This window comes from Agelaius tricolor, unplaced genomic scaffold, assembly GCF_023055355.1.
Source record: "Agelaius tricolor isolate 1412-34295 unplaced genomic scaffold, bAgeTri1.0.p SCAF_7, whole genome shotgun sequence".
Taxonomy (NCBI): Eukaryota; Metazoa; Chordata; class Aves; order Passeriformes; family Icteridae; genus Agelaius; species Agelaius tricolor.
In genome coordinates, this window is record NW_027269267.1 from 26,711,034 (window position 1) to 26,737,741 (window position 26,708).

The 26,708-nt window shown below is 42.5% G+C and overlaps 1 protein-coding gene across 3 annotated transcripts in view; it reads right to left on the minus strand.

The window, feature by feature from the left end:
- Positions 1 to 10,167: 10,167 nt before the first annotated feature.
- The window catches only part of ADPRHL1 (ADP-ribosylhydrolase like 1), a 36,522-nt gene continuing 19,981 nt past the window's right edge, over positions 10,168 to 26,708 (minus strand). Inside the window, exons 6-7 of one of the 3 annotated variants that reach the window (XM_071430688.1) lie at positions 26,219 to 26,372; positions 10,168 to 20,327 (exon numbers count right to left, since the gene is read on the minus strand). In XM_071430688.1, the coding sequence (XP_071286789.1) occupies positions 15,686 to 20,327; positions 26,219 to 26,372 (4,796 nt within the window). In that variant the 3' untranslated portion in view covers positions 10,168 to 15,685. Of the gene's footprint in view, positions 20,328 to 24,640; positions 26,373 to 26,708 lie in introns of those variants that run through there. The other 2 variants (XM_071430689.1, XM_071430690.1) reach the window with 2 other exon arrangements.

The following is a 26,708-nucleotide window of genomic DNA, read 5'->3' on the forward strand; positions in this document are numbered from 1 at the left end:
AATGTAATGAAATGCTGAACTTGTTCCATGTTTTTGTCCCAGCAAATTGCATCATGCTTACATAATTGTAGTCTGCAGGCCTGATTAAACCTGTTCACATTGAATTGTTCCATCAGCATTCACTGAACTTTAGAACAGACTGCATAGCAAGGACAGAAATGTATTTTTAAAGTTAATTTCCACTATTCCCTAAAGGCTTCACAGCTTCATGTCTATGAAGGTTACTGGCTGTAAGGACAAGTTACATCCATGTGTAGTCTGGGAACCGCCAGTATTTTGATTATTCTTGGTATGACTGTGGCCCTGGGAATCAAAGCATACTGATAACTGCATCTATAAAAAGGAGCTCTAAAGCTTGCTGCATAGCACTGCAGCTGCCTGGAGAATCAACATTACCCATGGAAACCTCTGCAGAAGGGTTTCTGCACCCAGCTGCCAACCTCCAGCTGCGTCACAAAAGAAGGCTCAAGGCTGTAAGTGACAATGCTGGAAACAGCAGTGGAAGAGAAATTATATGGTAGTGCCCTCAGTGTGAAAAACACAGCAAAATTATATGTCAGAAGTGATATGGGAAAGGCACTTGAACATTATTAGCAGGAAGCGTTCCTAAGGCAGGGACAAGAGTGTCCTTAGGAAAAAGGTCAGCAGCTATCACAGATCACTAACCCAGCAGTGTGGAACTGAGTAGAGCAGGAGGGAAATTAATGAATCTACCTTAGGTCAAGCTGCAACTCTGTAAAACATTTTTGTTATTCAGCTGACAAAGTGAAGTATTTTCGAGATGGCTTTGTTCTGTTTATCTTGTTTTTCCTTATCTACTGAATGATCATGAGGGATGTACTGAAAGCCCTCTAAATCATGCTGCTGATGTTTACCTTCCTGGCTGCATGAGTACAAGGCTTATAACTGGACTTTGACATTTCATAGGGAGAGATGGTAGGCAAGATTGGAGATTATTAACTTCCTACTTGTGCAATCCCCTTTTCTTTCTTATCCCCAATTGTGAAGGTACCCTGCCTAGCAAATTTGGTAGCTCAAATATCTACTGATTAGGGATGGGGTTTAATTTGGATGTTCTCTGCCTACTATGACTTCACATTTGTTCTTAGTTGAGAAAAGTTAAGGAAAACCTTCCCCTGGCCTTTGATGGCTTCTGCATTAGGATTGCTCTGCAAAGACTCATTTCAGTTGTCTCAAGTAGTATCCCAATTGGTAAGAAACAGGAAGAGTTATCATTACAGGTCTTTAAATACAGTATTTGCATATAAATACATAGTCTTAGCTGTGAATAACATTAGCTATTTCACTTAGTTGTCTCTATGCAGTAAGGAGTTTCTCTAGAAATAATGCATTAAATAAATTTTAAAAACTCCTTAAAGTAACAACATGATTTTGTGTAAAAAGAAGAAGGTATATCTACCCACTCAGGAACAGTCATCAATTTCAACAGGGAATAAGGATGAGTTTTGTAGGAGCACAGATGTGAAGTTTCTGTAATTAAATACTACTTTATAATGCATACATACAGGGGTATTTAGTTTAAGTTAGATCAGCAAATTCCCTTTCTGTGAGTTCCAAGCTTTGAAGTGCTGAACTCTGCAAAAGGTAATGTGCTCCCAAGGAGGTTGTTCTTCACCACAGCCTTCTGCATGTTTATCCCCTACACATTTTCGAACTCACAGCCTGAAAGTAAAAGGAGTTTTGTGAAAACCTAAAACTGGGCTTGACAGTAAGAGCGAGTGAAACTTCTTGGAACTGCAAGGTTATAGCAACAACCATCAGCACAGACATGCCTCAGTACTTACATGGGATCAGGATATCAGCTGAAGTATCATGTTTTTAAATTCCTTTGGAAGGGAAGAAACTGTGATTGCAACATCTAGGATCAAATTATTACTTTCTTCTGGCTTACTTTGTCAGGTTACAAATTACATCACAAGATTAATACTGAAGGAAAAATGTCATTCTCAATATGTGTTAATTTTCAGATAAGTGTTCCTAGTACTATGACAAGCTGGTACATTATCAAAATTGAAAGAATTTAATTTTTCTTTTTCATATTTCAGGTATTTCTGACATTGTTCTTTCCCATATTAGAGTAATCACATTGAAGAGGGAAACGTAACATTTAAAACCAGCAGCAACATTTTGGTATTTCCATAGTTTGCTGCACAATTAGATACAAAAATATGTTCTCAGTCTGCTGTTTGATCCTTTTTTCCATTCAAAGTGTAGCTTTTTTGTCAACAAAACACCAGTTTGTTTTTTTCAACTGAGAAATTTTATTTTAGCTGTGTATGAATTAAAGAAAATTATAGAACTTGATTTGCTGTAATTATTCAGGGAGCCATAACAATCACTGAGTGTGAGAGTGCTGCACATTTATATTGCTTCTGCAACAGGTACGATTTCTGTTTTTTCATATTTCTCAAAAATGTATTTTTCAAAAATTTTCTTCTCAGAAACTCCAAATGTCAAATTTTTATAATTTCCTTTTACATGACATCTTTTCACTGACAATTCTCCATGAGCAGTTGCTAATTTTCTGAACACAGTCAAGTAAGCTTTATGATAATTATTATCTTTCCTGATCTATGCAAAGTAAATTTTTTTTGTATGGTTGCAAAATTGCAATCATTGTCTTATTAGACATTGATGGAAAATTCTTGATGAAAAAATGACTGTAGTCATAATCTACATGTAGATGCAAATCAACCACCAAAATACATAAGTAACTTAGAATTGACATTAGACCATTAGGGTTATGGACCTGCCTTGTAGGGGCCCTGATCCTCTGCTACACTCAGTACAGTTTAACACATGATATCTACATGTGATGAAACCATCTGGAATTCTAAAGAATGACTGTAAAAGTAATTCCAGCTGCAATTCTCTTAACTTTTCTGTCTTCTCTCTGACAAAGCTTTTTGTATTTTGATGGCAGCATAAATGCCCTGTATAAAATGTGTTGAGAATTACGGACTTTGAGAATTTAATGTTTCTTATATGTGGGCAACAGATTAGTTTGTATAAATGAAGCACTTTTCAGCAAAGAAAGCTCAGATTCAATCCCACAGAAGTCAAGGGAATGGGCTGAGTGTTCTTCACGCCTCTTACTAATTTTCAGTTCTTTGTTTCATCCTGTCCTAGCCCCTGGGGTTCAAGCAGCTGAGGAGTCGAGGATCACAGAGAGTGTATGAATCACTCAAGAAGAGATGATTCTCCTCCACTGTGAAAATCTGTCACTCAGGCCTTCACTCAAGAAAAAAAGGTGGTTTCTCTCTCCAGCTCCAGTGTCCAGCTCTGAAACCCACCCAAGTCTTAGAGCCTTCCAAGGTGCAACACAGAGGTGCTGACCCAGAAGAAGCAGTGCTGGGAAGATCTAGTGCTCCTCCTAGCCAGAAAGATGCAGTCTCTGCTTGAAGGAACTGACTGTCTCCTGTGAGATATATTACATGTGGCTGCTCTGTCTCTCACATGGCATTTCTTTGCTTGTGTTACAAAAAGTAGAGATGGGGGCTATACATTAAAGCAAGTAGATCATAAACATGGAGGTATAGTCACAGTTTCACTTCACATCTGAGTAATTCAGGGAAAGTAAGCATGAAGGAGCTGCAAGTAGAACAAAAGTTCAGCCTTCCATCTGGTAGAAAAAATCTGCTGTGCAGAAAATTGTGCATAACAAAGCAGAATTACCCTCCTGCACATTACAGGATCACTTATTGCTCACAGCAAAGTTGTAAGTCTAGCATCTATGCAAGCTGAGAATCACATGGTCAGATACTAGAAAGATGGATGCCAAGCTGAAAACTTCCTCAGATTCACCCAGTGCTTCAGAAAAGAAAAAAAGAAAAAAAGGAAAAAAGAAAATAAAAGGAAAAAAAGAAAAAAAAGACGGGGCTCTTGGTAGTCCTCTTCTAGGGAGGACTCAGCTTTCAAAGTGCACACAGTATTCATGAGCATGACTGGGACTTAATCTGTGTGGAAAAACACTGTATTTCTTTTGATTTCACTGGCTGTATTTTAGAGTACTGCTGTCTGGTTACTACAAGGGGTGGCCAGAGTTCACAGTGTAAGTTCTAGCACCAAACAAATGCAGGATTAGCAAGGTGTTGTATTTCCCACAGCAATGATAGTGTGTCCCTGACAATACCTTTCATATTCTCAGGAGAGAAAGCTAATGCTGGTCCTCGCAGTTAAGTTTATGCAGTCATAATAAACAGTACTAAAAAACCTCACAGTTGCTGCCAAGGGTCCTCACAAAGGGTCATTTGTAATGAAATACAAGACAGCTCTGGTGGACTGATTTCCAGGCAGAAATAACAGGTGACACTTCCATAAGAATCAATGTCTGGCTTTAGCTTTCAGTGTGTCTGATTTGCTGCTCCAGAACCCTTCAGTACCTTTTGTAAATACATCCTCCTGTGCACTCATTGGCAACTTGCACTCCCCTGACCCACAGAGCTACCTTCAGCTGTCTGGGTCCAGCCTGCATTTAACATTTCTTGCTAAACAATTTTGAAAACCAGTGGAGTAACATCAAATAATATTTGAGAAATTTGCAGGAGATGACTGCAAGCAGCAAAGCTGTGAATGCTGAAATATTGGCAATAAGGACATGCAAGATGCTTATCTTGTCACTTCCATTTTACCACTTACCTTTAATTAAACTGAAAAACAAAGACATCTTGGATCTCCTCCCTGAACATGCATACATACTGCAATACAGTAATTGTGTTGATGGTCTGTACTATTAAGATGGGTAAAAATGTTTAGAAGAGACAGAATCTGTTTTTGACAAATGTCAGGAGAGATGAGGCAGGACACCACAAAGAATCACTACATCAGGGTTTTTGCAGCTCTAATTTGACCATGGCTATTTTTAGAAGACCTGTTGTACATACCAACAACACTAATAACTGCTAGATGAGACAACAGTATTCCTAAAGCCAGTGACATCGCATGCAGCATGTGTTTGGCAAATAGTGATAAAAAGTAATTAATTATTTTTGTTTCCATCACATTGAATTTTGCTTTTATTTTGCCTCTCTTTTCCTTTTAGTAGTCTTGAGAGTAATTTTACAGCCTTTAGTTCTTGCTATTTAATGGAGTGAATGACTTTTCTACAAAATTCAGACTTTTTATGTTATGGATGGAAGCCATGACTTCCCGTTACCTTCATTTTATTGCTATTCTGTGATCCTTCTAAGATTTTGGGAAGCAAATAATCCCTACACAGAAACCTGTCTCCCCCACTACTAAATAGTGAGAGAAGCAGAGAAGAAGACTGTAATTGCTGTCAGGAGACACATGAACACATTTGACATATAGACCCACATTTATTAGAGGGGCATCCTCAGCTGGCCCAGAATAAGGGGCTATTGCAGGGGAAATTTCTGTCTGCCTTTGCCAAGGGCATCTTTCTTATCACCATTTACTACTAGCAAGCTGTTCACTCACAGATCTACCCACAATGCTGAATGATAATGTTCATAAGTGATAAAGCAGCCTCATTAAAAAAGTTCCCAACTGACTGTGGTGGCTGGGGAATGCAAGTTGAGTGGCAAGCACGGGGAGTCAGAAAGAGCACTTTGAGCTATGCCTGCAGCAGAATAACACCCAAAGAAATCACTGTGCAGACACTATCAGTGAATGCCAGAAGGGCCTTGAAGTAAATTGTAGAGGATTTGATTGTTGGTCTCAGCAAAATACCATCCAGACCTTGTCAGCTGTGGAAAATGGAAAGAAAGAGTCGGAGCCTATGAAATGCAAGGGCTCCAATTAGGCAAAGCCTCTTTCTTGGCTGTTGGTTCATGCTCAGTGCAGGTACTCTGTACTCTGCCTGCAGTACTGAGGTCACTGCAGGTACTGCAGACACAACACAGAATTGCAGAATCTTAGTGTCACCAAAACCAAGGGAGTCAAAGAAGCTCTCCAACACCATCTTTAAGTATTAGAGAATCAGGCATTACTTTATTCTGGCCAGGGTGTGCAATGAAAATCCTTCCATCCACACATGACAACAGTATCAGAGCGTCATTTCTGGTGGCGACAAACTTTAAGATTGTTGAGTCTGAGCACTAACCCAGCACTGCCAAATTTCACCTTTTGCCCTGAAGTGGCAGAAATGGGGTGGGGAGGGAGAGGGAGGGGCTCCAAAAATGGCTTGTGTGAGATGAAGAAGCCAGCGCTGTTCTTAGAGAGAGATTGCCAGTGTTACAGTCTTCCTTTCAGTCATGCACAACCACATAATCTAAATGACAGCAAACCCCGAGATTATTTTTGTCCACAGTGATCTGGAAAAGCAATGGAAGGATTTCCATCCTATAAAAGTACACTCTGTGCCAAACAGTAATAGGGCTTTAAGACTCCATGGTCTGGTACTCCTAAGTCCCTGTCGCAACTTCACTGTCAGCTGAGCCTGGAAGCCCTGTATGCATCAGGAAAGGCAGAGGTAATGACAAAAGGTCTTGCAGCAAGGAAAGGAGGTTTAGTTAGCCAAAATTCCTGCATTTTATCAGCCAAAAAGTGCTGTGTGTGCAAAGGGAATGCCTCCAGACTGGCACAATATGGTATGGAGGGATTGCCTTTGCTCCCCTTAGCTTTGCCCATATAACTCACAAACTCTTGTGGGGTCAAAGACAAGCTGTTAAAATTTAGGAATGAAATAGTATCTCTGGATTGCCAGAGGGAGGAGGTACCAAGTGCTGCTCTTTGCCAGCAACAGGGACTTCTGGGCATAAATCAAGGTTTCATCTATGTTACCACAGCTGTTGCTGTGCATTTCTCTTCCCTGGTACTATAGGAAGCCTCCACTCTCTTCTGTGCTCCACAGCTGCTCATTATCATGGAGGGCAGCCCTGCAGCAGCCCCAGGACAGCTCCTGTCATGGCAGCAGCCCTGCAGCACTGGGAATTGCATAAGCAGAGGGAAAGCCATGGGCAAATACATTCATGTATGTTTCCAGGTGATGCCTTGAGTTTCTTGCACAGCCCACCCATTCCCATGGGCACGTGGGGGACAGTGGTGGCAGTGGCAGAGCAAGAGGAGGCTGGTGTTTGTACAAGGTTTGGGTCGGGGCTGCCTTACAGACCACAGCTCTTGTGGTCTTGTGGCTTTAGAGATGAAGACGATGGCAGAGCTCAGCCCTGCTGCAAATATAACAGGCCTGGCTTGTTTGCTGTTCATTTGTGGTCTGATATCTGGGTGCCAGACATCCTTGGAAATGTCAGAGGGGATGCTGTACCTGCTTTGCAGCAGTAGCACCAGCTGCCTGTCCCTTGTGCTGCCCAGGGCTCCAAGGGGCAGAGGACTCAGCCTTCCTCACCAGGTTCCTCCTGCAGCTGGGGTGGTGGCAGAGGGTAAAATCCCAGGGTATCCAAGGATGAGTGGGTACTGCCCTAGAGCACAAGGAGGGGTGGAAATACTTTTTCTGCTTCAGTATTTTAGTTATTTGAGTACCCAATTGTCACCAAATTTGAGATCTGCTGCCCAAATGCAGTATATGTGTGCATCTGTGTAGCTGATCAAAATAGCACGTTCAAAATGCTGGAGTTTTTTTAATGTCTGTGAGTGATTTCTTTTAAAAAATAACAGTGAAACTTCAGAATGGAAAGATTACTACGTTACTGAAAACTCAGTTTGTTTTCAGGGTTTTCCCAGGAATTAATGAGCAGCTGCATGTTGGAAAGAAATTCTTTCTCATGAGGCTCTTGGGAGGGCTCAGGAGTCTTTATTGAACAATAACTGGAAAATTTGACCCAGAGAAAGAGTTCTGTATGTTTCTTGGAAACACATGATTCATGTTCCAGTCTCATTTTGTAGCCCTTGAACAAGACAGAAATGTAAGGGGAAAAGTAGGAAAATGAAAAGGAAGAGAGGGAAGCCAGCAGTAGGAAATGCATGTGTCACAGGATGAGCTTGGCAGAGTTTCCATGTGAGCAGTGAGGGAAAAACAAATGTTCTTTTGTCTATTAAAACTACTCTTTGCAACACCTTATTTTTACTTTTGTGAAGCATTCATAATTTTCCTTCTGTGAATTGATGAAGGAATCCAGATGAGTATTAAATACAAACATGGATTTTGAAAAAAAAGATATGAAAAACATATTTTCCTAGAAAGATGCCGTGATTCAGTGGGGCCCATACTGAAAATTTTTGAACTCTTGAGAACTTAACTCATTGTGGCACAGAGATCAGGGACACTGCAAGACATTGCTTGTCTTAATCCTGGACCTTGCTGTGGGACCTTTGGAGTCAGTCAATATGGGTATTAATTCAAGTCTGTGTATTACTGAAGACTGTAGGGGGGCCCAGAAAATGATCACATAAGCATCATGTACTGTTGCTTCAGCTCCTGGAAGAGCAGTTTTAATGATTTTGTGCTGTGGACTGTGGCTGCTGCTGAAGTGGGGAGTAAAGATCCCTATTTCCATTACAAAGAGTGATGTTTAATGATCAGCTGTAGTATTGACATCACCGTCTCAGGGCAGTGTCCTCATGCCTGGAACAGCTGGTCATGCACACAAAATGAAGCGTTGTGGGAGAACTGTTGCGTGGGGTGAAGAGTTAACTCTGAGCTCGCATCTTCAGGCAGAATTTGTTTTCCCGACTCCCTTAAGGATGCAGGGCTTTTCCTTGGCAGCAAAAAGACACCTCTCCGCATGGCAAACTCGCCATCTGCAGGCCACTGAGGCAACTCGCCAGGGGCAGGGAAGAAACAGCCCCGCAAGCTCAGGGACACCTTGCTTACGGTGGCCTTACGATTTCCTGCTCTTTTGTGCCCCATTTAACAAAAGGAAATCACTCTCGGGGTGTTATCCCAAAGAAGTTTAGAGTGTTTGTCTCTGGAGCTTAATCCTATCCCAGTCGATTGCTTAAAAATGTAAAAAAAATGAGACTTGATGTCTCTGCAGCAGGCTTCTTCTGCCCTTATTAACTCAGGTCTGCTCTCAGCTGCAAGAAGAGAGCACAGCTTCCCAGCCCTGGCCTTAATACCCTCCCCCAGCTACTACAAATCAGCCCTGTTTCATCCCATGAAACACAGTTGTGATTAGAACACACTGTTTCATAAGCATATTTTTGCCATGAGAACATGTTTTATTTTTTTAAAGATACTAAAACCTAGTGTTTCAGGAAGTTTGAGCTTTCTTTGTCAGGCTGGAAGAATATTATTGGAATGCATTTTTCTATTTGAAATAAATCTTAAGGAGGATATTTCCCTTATTTCAGGGGTTATTTTGCACTGCTCTAGTATGTCAGTTGCATCCAATTAACCGTAGAAAGTCAAAACCTAAAGAAAATGTTTCATTTTCATAATGTTTCCATTCAGCCCTCAAAAAAAACCCCCAAAAAACACAAGAGAAAACTGAAGCAACCTCAGTTTCCCTCCATTTTGAATAAAAACTATCTCTAAGTGAGATGATTTTTCATTTAAACCTGGGTTTCTAAAGAAGAAAGCATAAAGAAAGACCTGATTTTGCATTTCTTTCTGCCTAGAATTGGGCACTGGTGGTTTACATTGGAGAGCAGTGTCCACCTGTTTTTAAAAAAATCTTTAAAGAAGACTGAACCTGATTTGGTCACCAGATTACTGACTTCTTCTGCCAGCCATGAACCACAGGTAGCCAAACCTGACCCAGCCCTGCCACAGCACTGGGTTTGTTTCAGGTGTGCATTTGAAAACTGCCCTCACCAAGCAAAGGCAAGACAGCAATCAGGTCATGCAGCCCTGGCCAGCCACCCCCTCTGTGGGCAGCACAGGAGGAAGCTGGTCCAACCAACCCTGTCCTCAGCCCATTGCTGCTCCTGTTTCAGTAGCCAGAGTCACCTCCCTGACACACAGTTTTCCTTTTGCCCATGGCTGAGGACCCAGCAGGGAACAAGCTGCAGAAAATGCAGTTTGCTGGGCTCTTTTCGAAGCCATGCCATTTGCATAATTAATGGTCCATATTTTCTACCTATTCCCAGCTGTCACATGAAACTTGTGTCAGCTCTCCTGGGAGTAAGGAAAACAGTTTGTGTACTGATGAGACATTTACTGGTGCTATTTGTCTTCATTTCTCATGCTTCTTCCCTGATAATGACAGAATGAATACCAAGTTGTTATTTTATATGCTTTCACTATTTTAATCTTCTCAGCACACCAATAAGACTCAGCGGTACAAATAAGGAACCCTCTGAGGAGGAAAACAGTTTTATTAAGAAATCTGTATGGCATGACAATGGTACAGATTTTCTTGTCAAATGATGTGTGTAATTTAAATGAGTTAATAAAGAAGATGTCTTTTGGGGATTTCTGGTCTTCTGCAATAAGTGTCCTGGAGCTTGGAGACAGAGTTGAGATACATTTGGTGGGACCTTATTTGGGTGTTTGGATCACTGCTGCCTGCACTGTTCCCATTCCTGAGAAGAATCAAAGATCTCAGGAACTGGATTAGCAATCCAGAGCTGCCTTTTGATAGTCCATTGTATTGGTAAGAATCCCAAGGAGCACAAGGATTTCACTCTGATGGTGTAATTTGGCTTCACAGTTGTTTCTTGAGAAGGATGGGCTGGCTCTAAAGTGTCCAAAATGCTTCTTTCTGTGATTCCTTCCAGAAGTCTTGGGAAGTACAGTGATGGAAAGGACTCATCTACTGTTTAGACTGCATCTCAACCAGCAACTGCAGCAAATGGTGTTGTGCAGCCTGCAGAAAGTAGTTGAAGTTCTTTGTGGTAAAGGCAGGCACTGGCTGCATTCACCTACAGGGCTGCAGGGAGCTGGCCATCCCTGCACACCTATTCTTTTGCTCACATGCTTTTCTTTCTGTGGGGAAATAGGTGCCCATGAAACTCTCCTGTATTTCTGGAATCTGGGGCACTTTATTTAGAAGGGGCTTTGGTTGCCTAACATGAAGCATCTTATGAAAGAATCTTGATTTTCAGAGAGCAAATGCTGAGCACTTTCCCCAAAAAGTGTGATAAGATGCCCCTTTTTGGACATTCAGGGTCACTATCAATTTTTTAAAAGAGAGCTCAAAGCTATTTGGTGGCTTTTTGATGATAACCAGTTCAGTGCATTATAGATTTTTATGGCTTTATTTCCCAGTGATTTTTCCCTCTGGCAGTACATTTCTGCTGCTGAATGACAAGCACCATTGGGAGCCTGCTGTAGTGCTTGTTTGCCAAATGAAAATCCCACCATCTTACATGGTTGTTCTTGCACCTGCAGCTGAGGACACACTGAGGTTACCACCAAGGGCAGTAACAGGAGGTGTGTAGCAATTCCCTAAACTGTTTCATGTCCTTCAGGTCATAAGAGATAAAATACCGACCTGCTGATTCTTTGGTTATCCAGTATACAAAAAGTCTTTTTAGTTGGCAGGAAAGTAGATACCTAGCAAGCTTCCCCCCCCCCCCCCCCCCCCCCCCCCCCCATTTTTCCTAAATTCTCATCAAGGAGTGAAAAATGTTCCAATTCTATAGAAAGATGTTTATGGAAATGAAAAGGAGAAATAAAGCTCACAGGACCTAATACATTTTGGAAACCACATTGTGAGTGCAACAGTTGAAACTGTTTTGCTGATAATGCGCATCCCTGTGCTCATTTCTCAGGTAAGAGAAACCCCCTGCCCCAAAATCTGTAAGGATCCCAGCTATTACTTGTCAGGTTTCTCTGATTAACCAGACAACCTTCTTTTGGATGGTGTCCATAGTGGCACAGGAATAAGAGAAAAAATGTATCCCTAAATTTTCCTACTATTCCTGGCACTATTTTTCATCTGCTTTCACCACCGCTTGCCTGCATCCTGCTTTACAAATGCAACCATTAGGTGGGGCATTTCTACTGTCAGCAGCCCAGATTTTATTTGCAGCATCTTGTGCCTGGGACAGATGCTGAATAGTGCTGGAATATGAGATCTCTTCTGTTATCTTTAGTGCTTTCTTCTTTTATTAGCTCCATTGACATCCAAAAATGTACAAAGGGAGAAATGTGAGTCAAATGAGGTCTTGGTCTCTAATTTTTTTTGTCATGTGTGATGTGTTAAATGCTATCCAACTGAAGAATATGCTGATCAATTACTAAGTTATACAGTTCATAGCCAAAAGTGTGCACTCACTCATTGTTTTTCAGTTCATTTGAACAATTTGGAATCAGACAGTACTTCCAGGACAACTATTTGTTCCTGGTTTCAATGTCTGGGTAAAAGCAGTGACACATTTCCTGACACTGCAGTGGACCATTTGTGTCTTATGAAACAGCACTGGCCTCTGTTCCTCCATGGGGTCTTCACAGGGTTTGGGCTTCTTTTGCTGGGAATAGCTATTCTTTATGTGCCCTTTTTAAATTTGAAAAATAATTTTAAAAAAATCACTGAGGAGCTCACTGTTATACTTACATAGAGACAATGCTCACCCAGCATGGCTGAGCAGCCCTTTCTGAACTGGGGGCAGAGGGAGCTCTCCTATGGCCCTCTGAGCTCTCCTAGCACCTGAAGTCCCAGAAATGTAGGCATCACTTTCACTTCATGAAACTTTTGGAGAAAGTGATGGGCTCTTTGCAAACCCAGGATCCTGAGGCCTGGGTTTGTCCCAGTCAGCCCCAAGTGCTTTAATCAAGGACTGCATTGCTGCAGGAGATGGAGGGAGAGAGAAGCACATCCACACGACAGTTGAACTTGTTCTGAGTTTGGGGACCTGGAGAGGGCCCCAAAGGCAGAAGTTTGTCCTTCAGTCAGAAATGTGGGAGGATGAGTGGGGCTGCTGGAGCTGGTGGGCATTTGTCCAGCACTGTGAAGGGGACTGTACTATAACTCTGTACCATGTCCAAGCTTGACTATCTAAACCACCCCAAACCAATCCTTTTGGGATTTCTGTATTACTAAGCCTGGCAGGTCACCTGCCAAGAAGAAGGGCTAGGGAAGATTTGACTATGGTCTAATTAGAGAGGCCATAAGGCCATAAAAAGTGTGAAGGACTTTCCTGGTCACCTGTGATGTTCCCCAGGGCTCAGTACTGGGTCCAGTCTTGTTTAATACCTTTATCAATGATCTGGACAAGAGGACAGAGAGGCTGGAAAGGTGCCTGGAAGAAAAGGACCTAGGGGAGAACATGAGCCCATGTGTTCCCAGGTGGCCAAGAAGGCCAATGGCATCTGGGCCTGTGTCAGCAATAGTGTGACCAGCAGAACCAGGGCAGTGATCCTGTATTCAGCACTGGTGAGGCCACACCTGAAATTCTGTGCTCAGTTTTGGGCTTCTTGATGCAAGAAGGACATTGTGGGGCTGGAGCATGTCCAGAGAAGAGCAATGGAGCTGGTGAAGGGTCTGGAGCACAAGTCTGATGAGGACCTGCTGTGGGTGTTTAGCCTGGAGAAAAGAAGACTGAGGAGGAACCTCATCACTCTCTACAACTACTTGAAGGTAGTGAGGTTTGTGTTGGTCTCTTCTCCCAGGTAAAAGAAATAGACAAGTCCAACAAGTCTTGGACTTCAATAGTCCAAGACTTGAGACCACGCAAAACTTAAGTGGTCCCAAGTAGTGCTGAGGGAGGTTTAGATTGGATATTAGGAAAACCTTCTTCATCAAAGTGAGTGTCAGGCATTGGCACAGGCTGCCCAGGGAAGTGGTGGAGCCATAGATCCCTGGAAGTGTTCAAAAAATATGTGGATGTGATGCTTAGGGACATGGTTTAGTGGTGGACTTGGTGGCGCTGGGTAATGGGTGGACACAACAGTCTTAGAAATCTTTCCCAACCACAACAAATCTATGATTCTGTGATTTTGCTGTACAGGCCGAAGAAGCCAGACAATAGAGAATTTATTCTTCAAGTCTGGTGCAAATGCTCCATGCTTTAAAGACTTTTCTCAAATGTGAAATGAAATAATGGACAGTAAAAAGTAAATTGTGCTTTTGGTTTAGCACAAAAGAATAAAGTGGCCTTTATGGTTGCCAGCTTATAAAAGTTTGGTTGGGCGAAGTAAACCCTGTGTGTAAGGGCAGTGTTGTATTTCCAATAAAATCTATTTTAGTTTTTGAGGACTGGTGTGATGCATAAATAAAATTTTCATTTTGTGACCCTCTCCATGCCAGAAAGCCTAATTCTTGGCAGGTTGGGAAGGAAAAAGGAGTCAAAGTTTAAGCCTCTTCAGTGGTCAGGAGACACAATGTTCCCATTCCCACTTCCTCCCAGCAATGTCCCCAACTGGGCCAGCCCAGTTGTCATGTATGTGACCCAAGTATATTGTGCTGGCAAATGGGTTTGATGTCAGCTTGCTGCCAGCCTGTTCTTGCCCTCAATCTCTTGAGGGCAGTGGGTGGGGGCATTCTGCCAACCTGTGCTTAAGGAGCAGCCAGCCCTCAGCTGCAGAGTGTGGTCATGGAGAGCATCATAAAAATGGAGGGGAATTCACTGCCACAGGGAAGCAGGGCCCTATTTGTATGAACCCTCTGTCCTGCTGAAGTTCAGTCCTTAGGATATGCCTTTGGGCTCCTCCACAGTAAGCTTTAATACAAATGTGCAGTTACAATGCTAAGCTAAACTCCTGTATGGGAGAGCTGGCACTGTGAGAGGTTCTGTCTGTCACAGCGTTACTGAGACACCCCAGGCAGCCACCCTGCCCTCACTTCTCCAAAACACCATTCATCACACACAAACCTTTTGCAGAAGATGCTATTATTGTAAACACAAAATTTTACCCCGTTTTTATGATTCAGTGACACTGGCTGCTTTTTACTGCTCTGTTTCACATTGCATTGTAAAATAAAAACTTCCTAAGACGTTAATGTGAGCTGAGCACCTGCCTCATGTCTGTGTGCCCCAGCATTTAGAGTGGGACAGATGTCCCAGGAAAAGCTGAATTGCTATGTCAGAGTGTTGAGCCCTGCTGGCTTACCTTGTCTTCATGGCCTTTCAGCATTGAGCTTTTTTGAGCTCTTTACACTTGTTGCATATTCATTTGCAGTAATTAAGAACCCCTTGAAATGGTGTACCTTTACAACAATAATGCATACAGTGTGTATGGCCAAAGTGCAAATAGCTTCAGAGGAGGTTAAATCACAATTTTTCCAATATTAATATTAATGAGGCTGACCATTTGCATTTGCAGTAAATCCTCTTGTAGCATCAATGTCCTTTGAGGATTTTTCTGCAGATAAATGAAGCATTTCCCTCCTTCCCTCACTACATCTGCTAACAGTGTCACTCAGTGCAGCAATAGATCAACAGTTCCTGCTAATCTGTGAAAAGGCAGAGCTTAGAACAAGTGCTTTTTGACATAATTAAAGCTACACTGCCTACCACTATTCCTGGAAGAAGTACTAGCAGAGTTTCATTAAAACAAGTAAATACAAATAGAGTTCAGTCTGAACAGTTGTCTTTGTTACAAACAAAGCCCATTAGTTAGCAAGGAGAATTTGAAGCAGGGCTGAATTCACGCTGATCTCAAAGCCCTTCTCATATTTAATTTATAAACTGATGATTAATTCAGTGATTAGCTAATTCACTTGCAGTGATTAATTTAATTCATGTCTTCAGGCTAATGTTTAAGAAAGAAAAAAACCCTAGCTCTGATAGATGCACATCAATGTCCTTGTGATTAAAAAATGATAATATAATGCCCTGGAGAAAAAAGGAGAAAAGAAAGATCAAGTGAATCGGTAGCATGATCTGTTGTAAGTTCTTGCCTAAGCTGCAGCCGTAATTTTTAGCTGTGATGTTTAAATGTGTCAGTTACTCTAATGATCAATGGTTTGAAAGCTGAATCTAAGGATCCTTCACTGTAGCTTTCCACTGTGTATTTTGAGAATGGCGTTGCTTTAGAGCAGTCCTCCAGTTCTGCCTTTTTCTCACTGGTTTTGCCAGCTGCCTGCCCACTCCCCTCCCTTTCAGCAGCACCTCTCTCATGCCTCACCAAAGTCTTTGACGAGAGCGCTTTGTACTTCTTAAATCCAGGCTGCCTTTCTCTGTTTCCAGCAGGATTTAGCTCATCTTTTGACGCAACATGTGATGATGAGAATGATTTGGGGGATTTCTCTGTATTAGACAAACTGGTCTCTTTTGGGACAGCACTGCTTTTACAGTTTAGGCCATTGCTCGGTGATGGAGCTTGATAGCTTCTGAAATCACGCACAGGGCCCTCCTCTCCTGAGCCATCATTGCTGTGCCTCTCTGACTGAGCTGAAGAGCCTAGCTGGTATTTCTCTCTTCTCTCACGTTCACTCTTCTTTTCTGGACTACCAGTTTTATACGTTGGTTTTTCATCATGCGCTGGTGGCAAATGCTTCTTTTTGACTGTGGCATTATTTTCTTGAGACTTCACAGGCAAATTTGAGTGCGGGGACTGGCACATCCCAGGAGCTGGATCTTTGCTTTTATCTTTCACAGCATTTGCATCAGGCTTTGTAAAACTTTCGGATACACTTTCTGGTTTTTCTCTTTCTGGAATATTTTTCTCAGGCTTCGATAATTTACTTGAAGGAGGTAATGAATGGTTACCAGAAGCTTGGTATTTATCTTTCTCTTTTACAGCCTTTTCTTTAGGTGACCTGCTGTCCTCTCCTGCTGGTGTCTTTTGCTTCCTCTCTCTTGAAGCACTTTTTTCTTGAGGCTTCAGCACTTTGTTTGAAGAAGGCAGCGTCTCAGAATTTAGATCTTCATCCTTTTCTTTTACAGAATTAGTACCAGGCTTCCTAAAATCTGAAGAGTCTGATGTTTTTTGCTTTTGTTCTGCAGTATTTTTTTCTTGAGGCTTAACCAATATTTTTGGTGGTACTGATAGACACTTCCTGGACCTTGGAAGTTCATCTTTCTCTTTTGCAATATTTGTATCAGATGTCAGAAAATCTTCAGATCTCATTTGCTCTTTGTCTCCTGGATTATTTTCTTCATGCATTTCTGATTTTCTTGGTGGAGGTAGCTGGTGCTTCCCAGAAAACTGCTGCTCAATATCTTCTTTTACTACCTCCGTTTCAGGTGGTCCAGTGTCTTCTGCTGCTGGTGTCTCTTGCTTCCTCTCTCCTGAAGAGCTTCTATCTTGACAATCTGGCACTTTGTTTGAAGAAGGTGACTGGAACTTCTCAGAGATATGTTTAGTCTCTTTTTTGTCTGGCTTAGTTTCAGGCTTTACAAGGCCACCTGGTGGCATCTGTTTCTGTGTCTCTAGAGAGGTATTGTCCTCATCAGCCATCTTATTGTCCTGACTTGTATGTCTTGGTGGCATTGAATAATTGTTGAAGTCTGACTTGACATTTTGTAGCCCTTCACTGTCATTTGTAAGTTTCATTGGCTCATCTGATGGGTCCAGATGTTTTTTCCTATTATTGTAATAGATGCTTTCATCTCCTGTCACATCCTCTTTGTGTTTCATAAAATCTCTTGGAGATGCTAGATTCTCCAAACTCTTTCCAGTATTTTTCACTCCTTGAATGTTGGTATCATGCTCTGATGAAGGTAACTGGGATGTTTGAAGACTATGAGCATCATTTTCATTTGAAGAGTTATTATCATGGTCCACAGTATCATTTGGTGTGAATACTTGTTCCTGCTCACATTTAAGCAAGACATTTCTCTCTTCTTTCTCCTCTGTCTCCTCGCTATCAATTTCATGCTTCATGTCATCATCTGAGGAGAAGAGCTTATCCCTTGTGTGTGCAGATATTTTATTTCTACTTTTTGCATCCTTCTTTTGGTCTGAGACCAATTCAGTTGATGAAGGAATTGGGTTCTCTTCTAGCATACCACATTCTTGCTTTTTAGTATCATCTAATATTGGTGTTTGGCTCTTCTCCAAGGGTAATAGGGGATTTCCTGCTAGTGTGGTTTTATTTTCATGTTTTCCTGGCTTTGTGGTTGAATGTGAAGGAAAGTTCTCAAATCTCTCACATGTATTTGTCTCTTTGTCTGTAGAGTTTTCATTTTCTGTTGCATCATCTGGGAAGAGTGCTTGGTTCTTAAAATCCCACATGGTTTTCTTCTCCTGCATTGTGTCATTCCCACCACTTGTCAATTCATCTGAAGGGGGGTCTGGATGCTTCTCACAGCCATGGCTGTCATGCTCATGTTCCACAGCACCAGCTCCCTGTCCCACCCGATCAAGAGGTGGAAGTGCAGGAGGATTTCTAAGAGTGTGATGGATACTTTGTCCTGCAATCCCACTCATTGATATTGGTGAAGGGGTTGACAAGGGTGACTGGCATGCCTCAGAGTCAGGCCAGGGCATCTCATCTGCTGTGTCCTCTTCATGCTGAATGACAGATTCAGATGGCTTGTGGCAGGTCTCCAGGTCAGTTAAGGAACTCCTTTGCAGGGCTTGATTTTTTGCATAATTCATTCCTTCATTTGATGAAGATAATTTGTCCTTCCCAAAATCTTCTTCTGAAATAAAGGAACTGTGCTTCACAAGGTCGCCTGGCAAAGGGCTTTGTGTCTTTTCCAAAGGAGAAGAGGTGTCCTCTTCTGCTGCAGCACCAGGCTTTGGCTCCAGGCTCTCATTTGAGGAGAGTGTATGTTTGTTCTGATTTGTGTCTGGAACTTGCATGTCCCCACTGGAAACATTAAAGTTATTTTGTGAGCTAAAATTCATTTGAGGAGGCTGAGGCTGCATGGTTTTTAATTCATTTTGCATTTGGCTTTTGGGTGTCTTATTTTCCTCCTCCTCTATATTTGGGACATCACTATCATTTTTGCTGGAAGTAGAAGACATTTTGTCTTCACTATGAAATGTTGCTTCTTTTTTGGCTTCCTTAAAACATTTGCCTCTTAAATCCAGTGCCCCTATTGGTGGCTTTGTGCCAGAAGCTGGTATTAGGACCGTTAGCTGTTGATCATTCATTGAGGGCTCAACTTCACAAGATGCTGAAAATTTTGGAGAGTAAAATGGCAGCATGTTTTCCAGTGCTTTCTGCTCTGGAACACATTTTTGGCCTGCAAAGAAAGGATCTTTTTCTGGCTCTGTGAGCTCTGTGTCATCTTCATCTGAACCATATACACACAGAGATATTTCAGGAATCTCCCCCAGTGTAGTATCCTGAGGACTTTGTTCATGGGATCCTTCAGCTGTGCCAGAGTCAGGTGAGTCAGAAGGTGGGCTCTCTTCCTTCACATTTTGCAGAGCATTGGTAATTCCCAATAGTGAAGATGTGTCAGGCCCAGCTGGAATGTTAGTCCTGTCACAATCTAGACCACATTCAGGTAAGGGGGGGATGCAGTCTGCAAGAGCTTTGTTTTCATGAGTAGTTGAAGAGTTATTTAGAACAGGATGAAAGTTAGGTCCCTGTTTCGTGGAATCCATTTTACCCTCAGCAGAGTCCTTTGCATCTGACACGGCCTCTGGTGCCACCAGTAACTCTTCTTCGTCCTCCCTGACCTGTGCTGCATTTCCCAGGGTTTTGTTCTCTCTGTGGTCTCTGTTGGATCCCTCCTTTTCCCTCAGCAGTGTGCCATGACCAAAAGGCTGCTTTGTGGCATTATTTTTCGACCAGCTCCAAGGATGGTTAATTTTGGTAGCCATGCTGAATCTGGGCACTGGAACCATGGAGCACACTAAATTTTGGGACTCTGGACTCTTTATACCTGTGGCTGTCATTGCTGCCATGCGCAGCACTCTGACCTCAGGTTTATGAATAGCTTTTCTGCTGGGGAAGTTTTTAGTCTTTCTCGCACCTTTGCGCAAGAGCGATGCTTTCACCTCTGCAGCTGAGCAGAGAGTGCTTTGTTCAAACTTCTCCTTCAGTTTGGACAAGACTGAATTCTTGTTGACTATTTTTGGCAAACTACTGTTTTCTCCCTTCTTTTTCCAGCTGGGAGACTCCCCCTTGGCTTCTTTTTCTTCAGCAGCTAAAAATTTCTTCAGGATGTTCTTCACTGTGTTTTTCCCAGTCACACTAGTCCACCTTGCCCTATCGCTGGGTGCTGTGTCTGCATCCTCGTCCACTGCTTTTCCATCTCCCTTCCTGTCTCTGCTTCTGTCCAGCTTGTTACCAGCCCTGCTCACCCACATCTTCTCTTTAATGACCAGTTTGCCGACTTCTCTTCTCTTCTTGGTGTACGGCTCGCGATTGGTGTTTAGAAACCTGGACCGCAAGAGCTGAAATCTGGTTGGATACTGAACCCTGACTGGATCTGGACATGGCTGGTTAGAGCTCACCTGGTTTTCTTTACCTTCTGCCCATTTTGTCCTCTTGTTGCTGATCTGCGAATCACCGGCTGCGAGCTCGGTGACATATTGCAGCAGGCTGCTGAGAACAGCAAAGGCTCCTTGCTCTGTTGCCATCCTATTGAGCTTCTTCTTCAGCACCAGAGGGTCTATAAGCATCTTATCATCTCCACAGAAGTGTGCGCTTTTGGTGCTGTGCGAGAGAAAACATAAAATGTTTTTTCAAGTTGTCAGCATTGTCACTACCTTCTTACTTTGCTTTAATGGCATGCTGCTACGCATGAAATGGAAAAAAACCCACTTAAATGTAGAACTTCTCAAGAGAGTTGATGTTAGTGGCCTGTTAAAAAGCATGCAAAGTGCTCAACAAGCTTCATGAGTCATGGTGTAGCAGGAATGTCAGGACTTCACATCGTCCCACACAGCACTGTCAGCTCTTTCTTCTGTGTTTTGTGGGCAGTGGAAGCACTTAGGAAAGCAAGCAATGCTAGTCGGGGTCACTGCATCTCCTCTGTGCCACTAGTCCCTCATTTAGAATTACCCTCTCCTAAAGTGAGGGCAACACTGAAGGTATGTTCCTTTCCTGCTAGGTAAAGTGTAGGTAAATATAAATATTATGAGATTGCAGCTAGCACGAAACCATGGTTCTGTCTCTGGTTTATAACCATTAAAACAAAATATCAAGGCTGAGGGGCCCAAATGTGCCACTGATGGTTTTTACTACTGGTATAGGTTAGAAGTCAGTAGATACCTCTCCAGAATTTAAAAAAAACATAACAGGGTTGCTGTTATTTGCTTTTTGATAGCATTCAAATCCCACATCAGGACTATGCTCTTAAATCTGCTTTGTGAAGGCTATCACCACAACAACAACCCTGGCAATGTCCCTTCACTACAACCTCTTTTAATCTGGAGGAAGAGGGATGGTATGTTGGACCTTTGCTTGTTTGAAGAATCAGGCCCTTGGACAGCTGGGGATTTAGGCAATGCTTTAATTGGTGTGGATCAGTTACTAAATAAAATACTGAACTCAGGACAAAAGCTGGAGCTTGAAGTCAACAACAATAGATAGGTCTAGGAGGGAAAAATCAAGAGGTGTCAGCTTTCTGACACCATGAAAATCTGGAAGGTTACTTCACCGTGCAGTGAAATAGCTTCATGCACAGAATGCAGCCTGCATATCCCCAGGGGATTAATTTTTATGACCAGAAGTGGAATAAAAAAATTCTTTAAATTAAGTCCACACATAGAAAATGAAGAAAGGCTGCAAAGAGGGTCATCCTTTAGGGAGTGTCAAGATCGGAAAGTTTTGGAAGGCCCAGCTGTGCCCCAGCAACTGGCACACCATGGTGTCTGAAGGAAACTGGACCTAGCCCCCCACTACAATATTATGGAGGCTGTTTGCAAAGTGAAGGGCTGGTCCTTGTCCAGTTGGGTTGTGATATTTGGATTCCACTTGGCTGCATTTCAAGTGCACATATTGAAAATTACATCCCTCAGCTGCATTTGCCATCTTGAATGGGAGAAGGTCTATTTATAATGACTTTGTAGGTATTTTTAAAGGCCAATAAAAGAAAAAAGCCTGACAACTGGCCCATGTCTAATGTGACAAACAATATCTCGTAGGTTTTGATAGGGAATAAGCACATTTCAGCATAGCACAGGTGGTATCATCCACCCTTTCCCTTACCAAATTTACCACAGCCAGAGGCAAAGCTTCTATGTTACACCAAGAAGCCCATTTGTCCCAACCATGAGAATTTTCAAAATAAAGAAAGAACCAAAATTCAGAGTATAAATGGCTAAAAATATCCAGGTTCATTCCCTCTCCTTGCAAGTCTGCTGATATTTTAATTGCAAGCTTACCATCCCTCTCCTCCCTAACGAGTGTCTGGTGTATTCAGAAAAACATGTGGGGCCATCGACCAATGTGCTTCAGGGTCATCTCTGATCTCTCAAAACAGCAGTGGAACCAGATGCCCTGTTTACCCCTCCCTTCTGGACTGCTTTGGTTGCTATAAATGGCCACAGCAAAATACAGACTAGTCTTGCTTTCAGCATAGCCAAACTACTATTGATTGTGAAGGAAAGGAGATCAGACCCTCTCTGCTAGGAATATTCACAGTAATTAATCACATATGAGCTATGAAATTCAAACAACTTCGTTAAAATATACTATGAGTGAGCTCTATTCAGGGATTTTCTTTTCCATGTTAGAGTGTTATTATAGGATGCCATCTGAAATGTAGCATTTGTGGGAATACTGCATTGCCTTAAGTACCAAGACCTGTTGCATGGGTTGAGTGTTTGATCCATATTCACCAGCCAGCAGCAGAAAATGAGCAAACAGCTATGGCACCTATTTAGGGCATCTGCAGTTCTTCCAAGAAGACGTCACCTGCAAATGACCATCGTGACCATGTAAATCTGAAATGCATTCTGTGCCAGGGCAGTGGTACAATGACACTGAATTCTGAGACCACCACACAAAACGGAGGTAGTGGTGAGTCTGCTTTAACCTAGATTTTGGGAAACACCATGGTTTCCCCTCAAGGAAGGAGGCCTAAGTAAGAGACTTCTCATGTTTGGGAGCATGACCACCATTCTCAAAAGGCTAAGCCATCATCCCTAATATTTCCTTACTGTCTTTTCCCAAGCTGCATCCTGCTGCTCTTAAACTATGTCATCTATCAATGAAATATAGTCACCTCTATATCAACTACAGACAGTCAATTGTAATCCCAGACAGTACCCAGACAGGTAGTCCCCATGCGTGGGGGAACCCCATGCCAGCAGAATTCACTTCCCAGCACTGTGAGCTATGCCATATGACAAGGCAGGTACTTGGGCTCCTCCCTGATCCTGCAAAATGGAGGATGTGCTTTATCTCCCTCACCCCTCTCTTCCCCTGGAGACGCTGGTTTCCACTCTTTTTAATGACTTTTAATGACTCTTTTTAATGTGCCTCAGTGTGCTGCTGGTTATGGAAGCTGGTTTATGCTGCTGATGGTTTTCAGTGTCTGGAGGAAAGACTGCTTGGACCTGTAGAGAAGGCAAGGCCACCTTCAAAAGTTTCCTGTCCTCTTGGCCTACAAATAATTAAGATGCATAAGACAGGCTGCTTAGTTACTTATTTATAGGTTCTTTGGGGACACTTATCACAGGCAGCATCAGAGTGGTAACAGCCTAATATGCTAATGGGCAGCAGTGCAACCCTATCCCGCTGGCCAGCCTGTCCCAGAGAAGCCTCTGCAGTGGATACTCCTGTGTCACAGGAAGAGGAGAGCTGAGGTGCCAAGGCCAAGGGACAGGAGCTGGCACTCTCTCCCAGACCTGCCCACTGCCTCCTGCACCAGTGCCCTCCAGCCTTTCTATTCAGTTAGGGGTCCACAGGCTACTGAGTAGCAGGGTGTGGTGGCATCCCATGGCATTTGCTAAGAGCATGCAGTTGTAGGATTTTCTGGTTTAGTGTCTCTGGCATGGAAAAGAGAGGGCCCTGTCTCCTGATCCTGAATTTCATGTTAAATATCTGACTACCCTTTTAGACACTCTGGCAGCCAAAAGAACTGGCTGTTGCAGGGACAGTGGCATGGGCAGAAGGAAACAGCACTATGGAGGCTTCATCAAAAAACAAGAAACAAATTGAAAAACACTGTCCTGCAAAAGCTGTCAGAGATCAATGAGATTGATCTGTCTTTCTGTTGGTAGGCTCTGGGGAAATGGCCATGAGCTGGAGTGTGCAAAGGGCTGCATCTCATGGCCTCCCTCATCCCTGGGCATCCCTACCTGTCTCTGTGCAGTGTTTGGTCCAACGACCTGCCCCTAGATAAGGAAGACAACCAGGAGCAGCTCTGTCCACTCAAAACAATGCACAGGCCTCTGTCCACTCAAAACAATGCACAGAGTGTGTTCAGTGAAATGATGGCCAAGGCACTGTTCACCCCAACAGCTGCAGAAATGGTGCTTTAGAGGGTCAGTCCTTTTTTTTTTCAAAGAGATTCTCTTACTGATCTCTGAAAAACAACTTGGTCCTGCTCAGGTTGGATAGAAGGTAAAGTGGAAAAATGATAAATCCCCTTAAAATTTGTCAGTTATTATTTTTTTCCTAAAGGAAGAAGAAAAGCCAAAGTACTAGAAAAAGTCCTACCTTATGCAGAATATGTTCTTCTCTCTTCTCTATTGCTGAATTTATTACAGGAGTGCTAGAAGGATCCTAAACTAGAAGCAATTTTTTCAGAAAGTCTTGGTATTCTCTGGCACCAAAAGCTACTGACACAATTGCTGCCTTTGGTTTAACACATCTCCAAAGCAAACAAGGAAGCACCTTGCGAAGCTGCAGAGAGAAAACATGCTACAACAACAGAGCCAGAGGTAAGGCGCGGTATGGAAACCTTCCCATATGGACATCGTCATGCAGGCTGCTATTCCCACTGACAGGCATCACCTGCTCCTGGGGCTGCCACACAACATCCCAGTGATGATTCCAGCAAGGGCTTACACGGAAAAAGGCGTAGGAAAGTACTCATGTATTTTTAGCTATCTTTTTAAAACACAGTTCAGCAGCTGGAGAAAGACAGGAGAAACCAACACCACGTAGGCAATCACGCATGGTGGAAATTAGAAAGTATTACATAGACCTCACTTTCTGAACTTCTAAAGTAAAACAAGAGGTTAAATGTGGGAACAAATTTTGAGCTCACTTCTGCGTTATTTCATTGAGGATTCCATATTTGTGCCTGTGCTGCTCTTTGGGGGCGTTAGGATCTCCTTCATCAAAACTATTATTTGCTTTGTTTATGGTAGGCAACTTCTAACTCAATTGTAGTTTCCTGGTTTTCTTAAAAAATGAGAAAATAAAATAAAAAGGAAAAATGAAAAGAAGGGGGAAAAAGGGAAAGGCAAAGGGAAAGGAGAAGAAAAAAGGATGGAAAAAGGACAAGAAAAAAAAATTTAAAAATAAAAAAGAAAAAAACTTAGAAAAAAGAAAAAAGAAGAAAAAAAGAAATGTTGAAAAATAACTTCAAGAGGAAAGGTGAGATGAAGCCAGGCAAGGAAAGGAAAAAAAGACCAAAAGAAAAATGAAGGGGGAAATGAAGGGGGGAAAAATGAAGGGGGGGAAAATGAAGGGGGAAAAAAAGAAAAAGGTAAAGCAGTTGTAACTTTTCTTCTTGGGGTTTTCATGGTGCTCAGACTTGTGAAATGTATCACAGCCTAACTGTTGACCTATTACAACAGCTTGAAGACCTCAGCCAAAAATTCTGATACTGATACAGCAACATATAATCTGTTCAATCTAAAAATAAAGACTGATACTTAGAAAATAGTGCAAGATTAATTTATTTACAAATATTTCAGCCAGTTATATTTTAGAGAAACTTTTGTTCTGGAGACTGAAGAAGAATAAAAACATAATTCAGAAATTTTAGACATATTGATCAGAAATTCTAGACACACTGATGCTTTGCTTGTTCCTTGGAGGTATTTTTAGTGTTGGCTTTTCCTTTTCTGGAAGCTTCTAATGTAACAATACCTTACACCACAGTGCTGATACAGGGATCAGTGATTCATTAGAAGCTAATCCATGAGACATTAGGTTTACAAGTGTCACAGACACATTAGATTTGAGAACAAGGAGGGACACAGTGGTGAAAGGATTGTCAAATATACAGAGAATATCCCCGTGAGTGGGTACTACCATTAGTTTTGCAAGAAAGCATTAGTTCTGAAAATTAATTTCATATGTGTAATGACTGGAAACAGCTGTTTAAGAAGTGGTATTATAGCAAGTTAGACTGAAATCAGTCAAAAGATGTTTTATTTTTTTTTTTGCCATTTGAGGTTTAAGCAGCACTCCTTATATTTAAAAATCCCTGCATCTGTAAAAAACCCACAAATATCACGTATATCTAATCAATCTAATGATTCTAATCAGTCTAATAACTCAGCTATCTTCACTTGCACGCAATGTACATAGAGCTCTTCAGACTAACTCAGGGCTACCTCCTTCACTATGAATGCCAGTCAGATATCTACAGGGTTTGATATAATCTTTAGAGAAAGAGAAAATGGCAGAAACTGCTTTACTTTTCCTCCATGGATAGCCGGTAAAGGTTCTCGCCCAAGAACTCGAGCCTCTCCCTTTGTTCCAGGTCCTGGTACAAGCCCTTGGGCACCTTGCTCAGGCCGTAGACCAGGCCGAACAGGCAGCCCGCGATGGAGCCCGTGGCCGCGCTCTCCCCTGCAGGGTCAAACACAATTGCAGTGCTCTCTTAGTGTCACCTTCACACACAGCCAAACACTGCCCTGCCTGGAGGAGGGAGCATTCCACACTGATGGAGGGAGTGTTCCACACGTATTCCAGCATATGGAGTGCAGTGGGGGTGTATTGGGTCAGTCCTAAAGGCTAAGGATGCCTAAAGCAAGAGAGTGATGCCAAGGCAAGCACATGGAGGTGCCACTGTGGTGTGCACTCCTGGGCTGGGAGCTCACTTGGTTTGTTTGGGAAGATCTGCCCCAGCACAGCAGCTCTTGCAGGCAGCTAGCCATTGCTAAGAACAAAGGAGGGAATAATAGT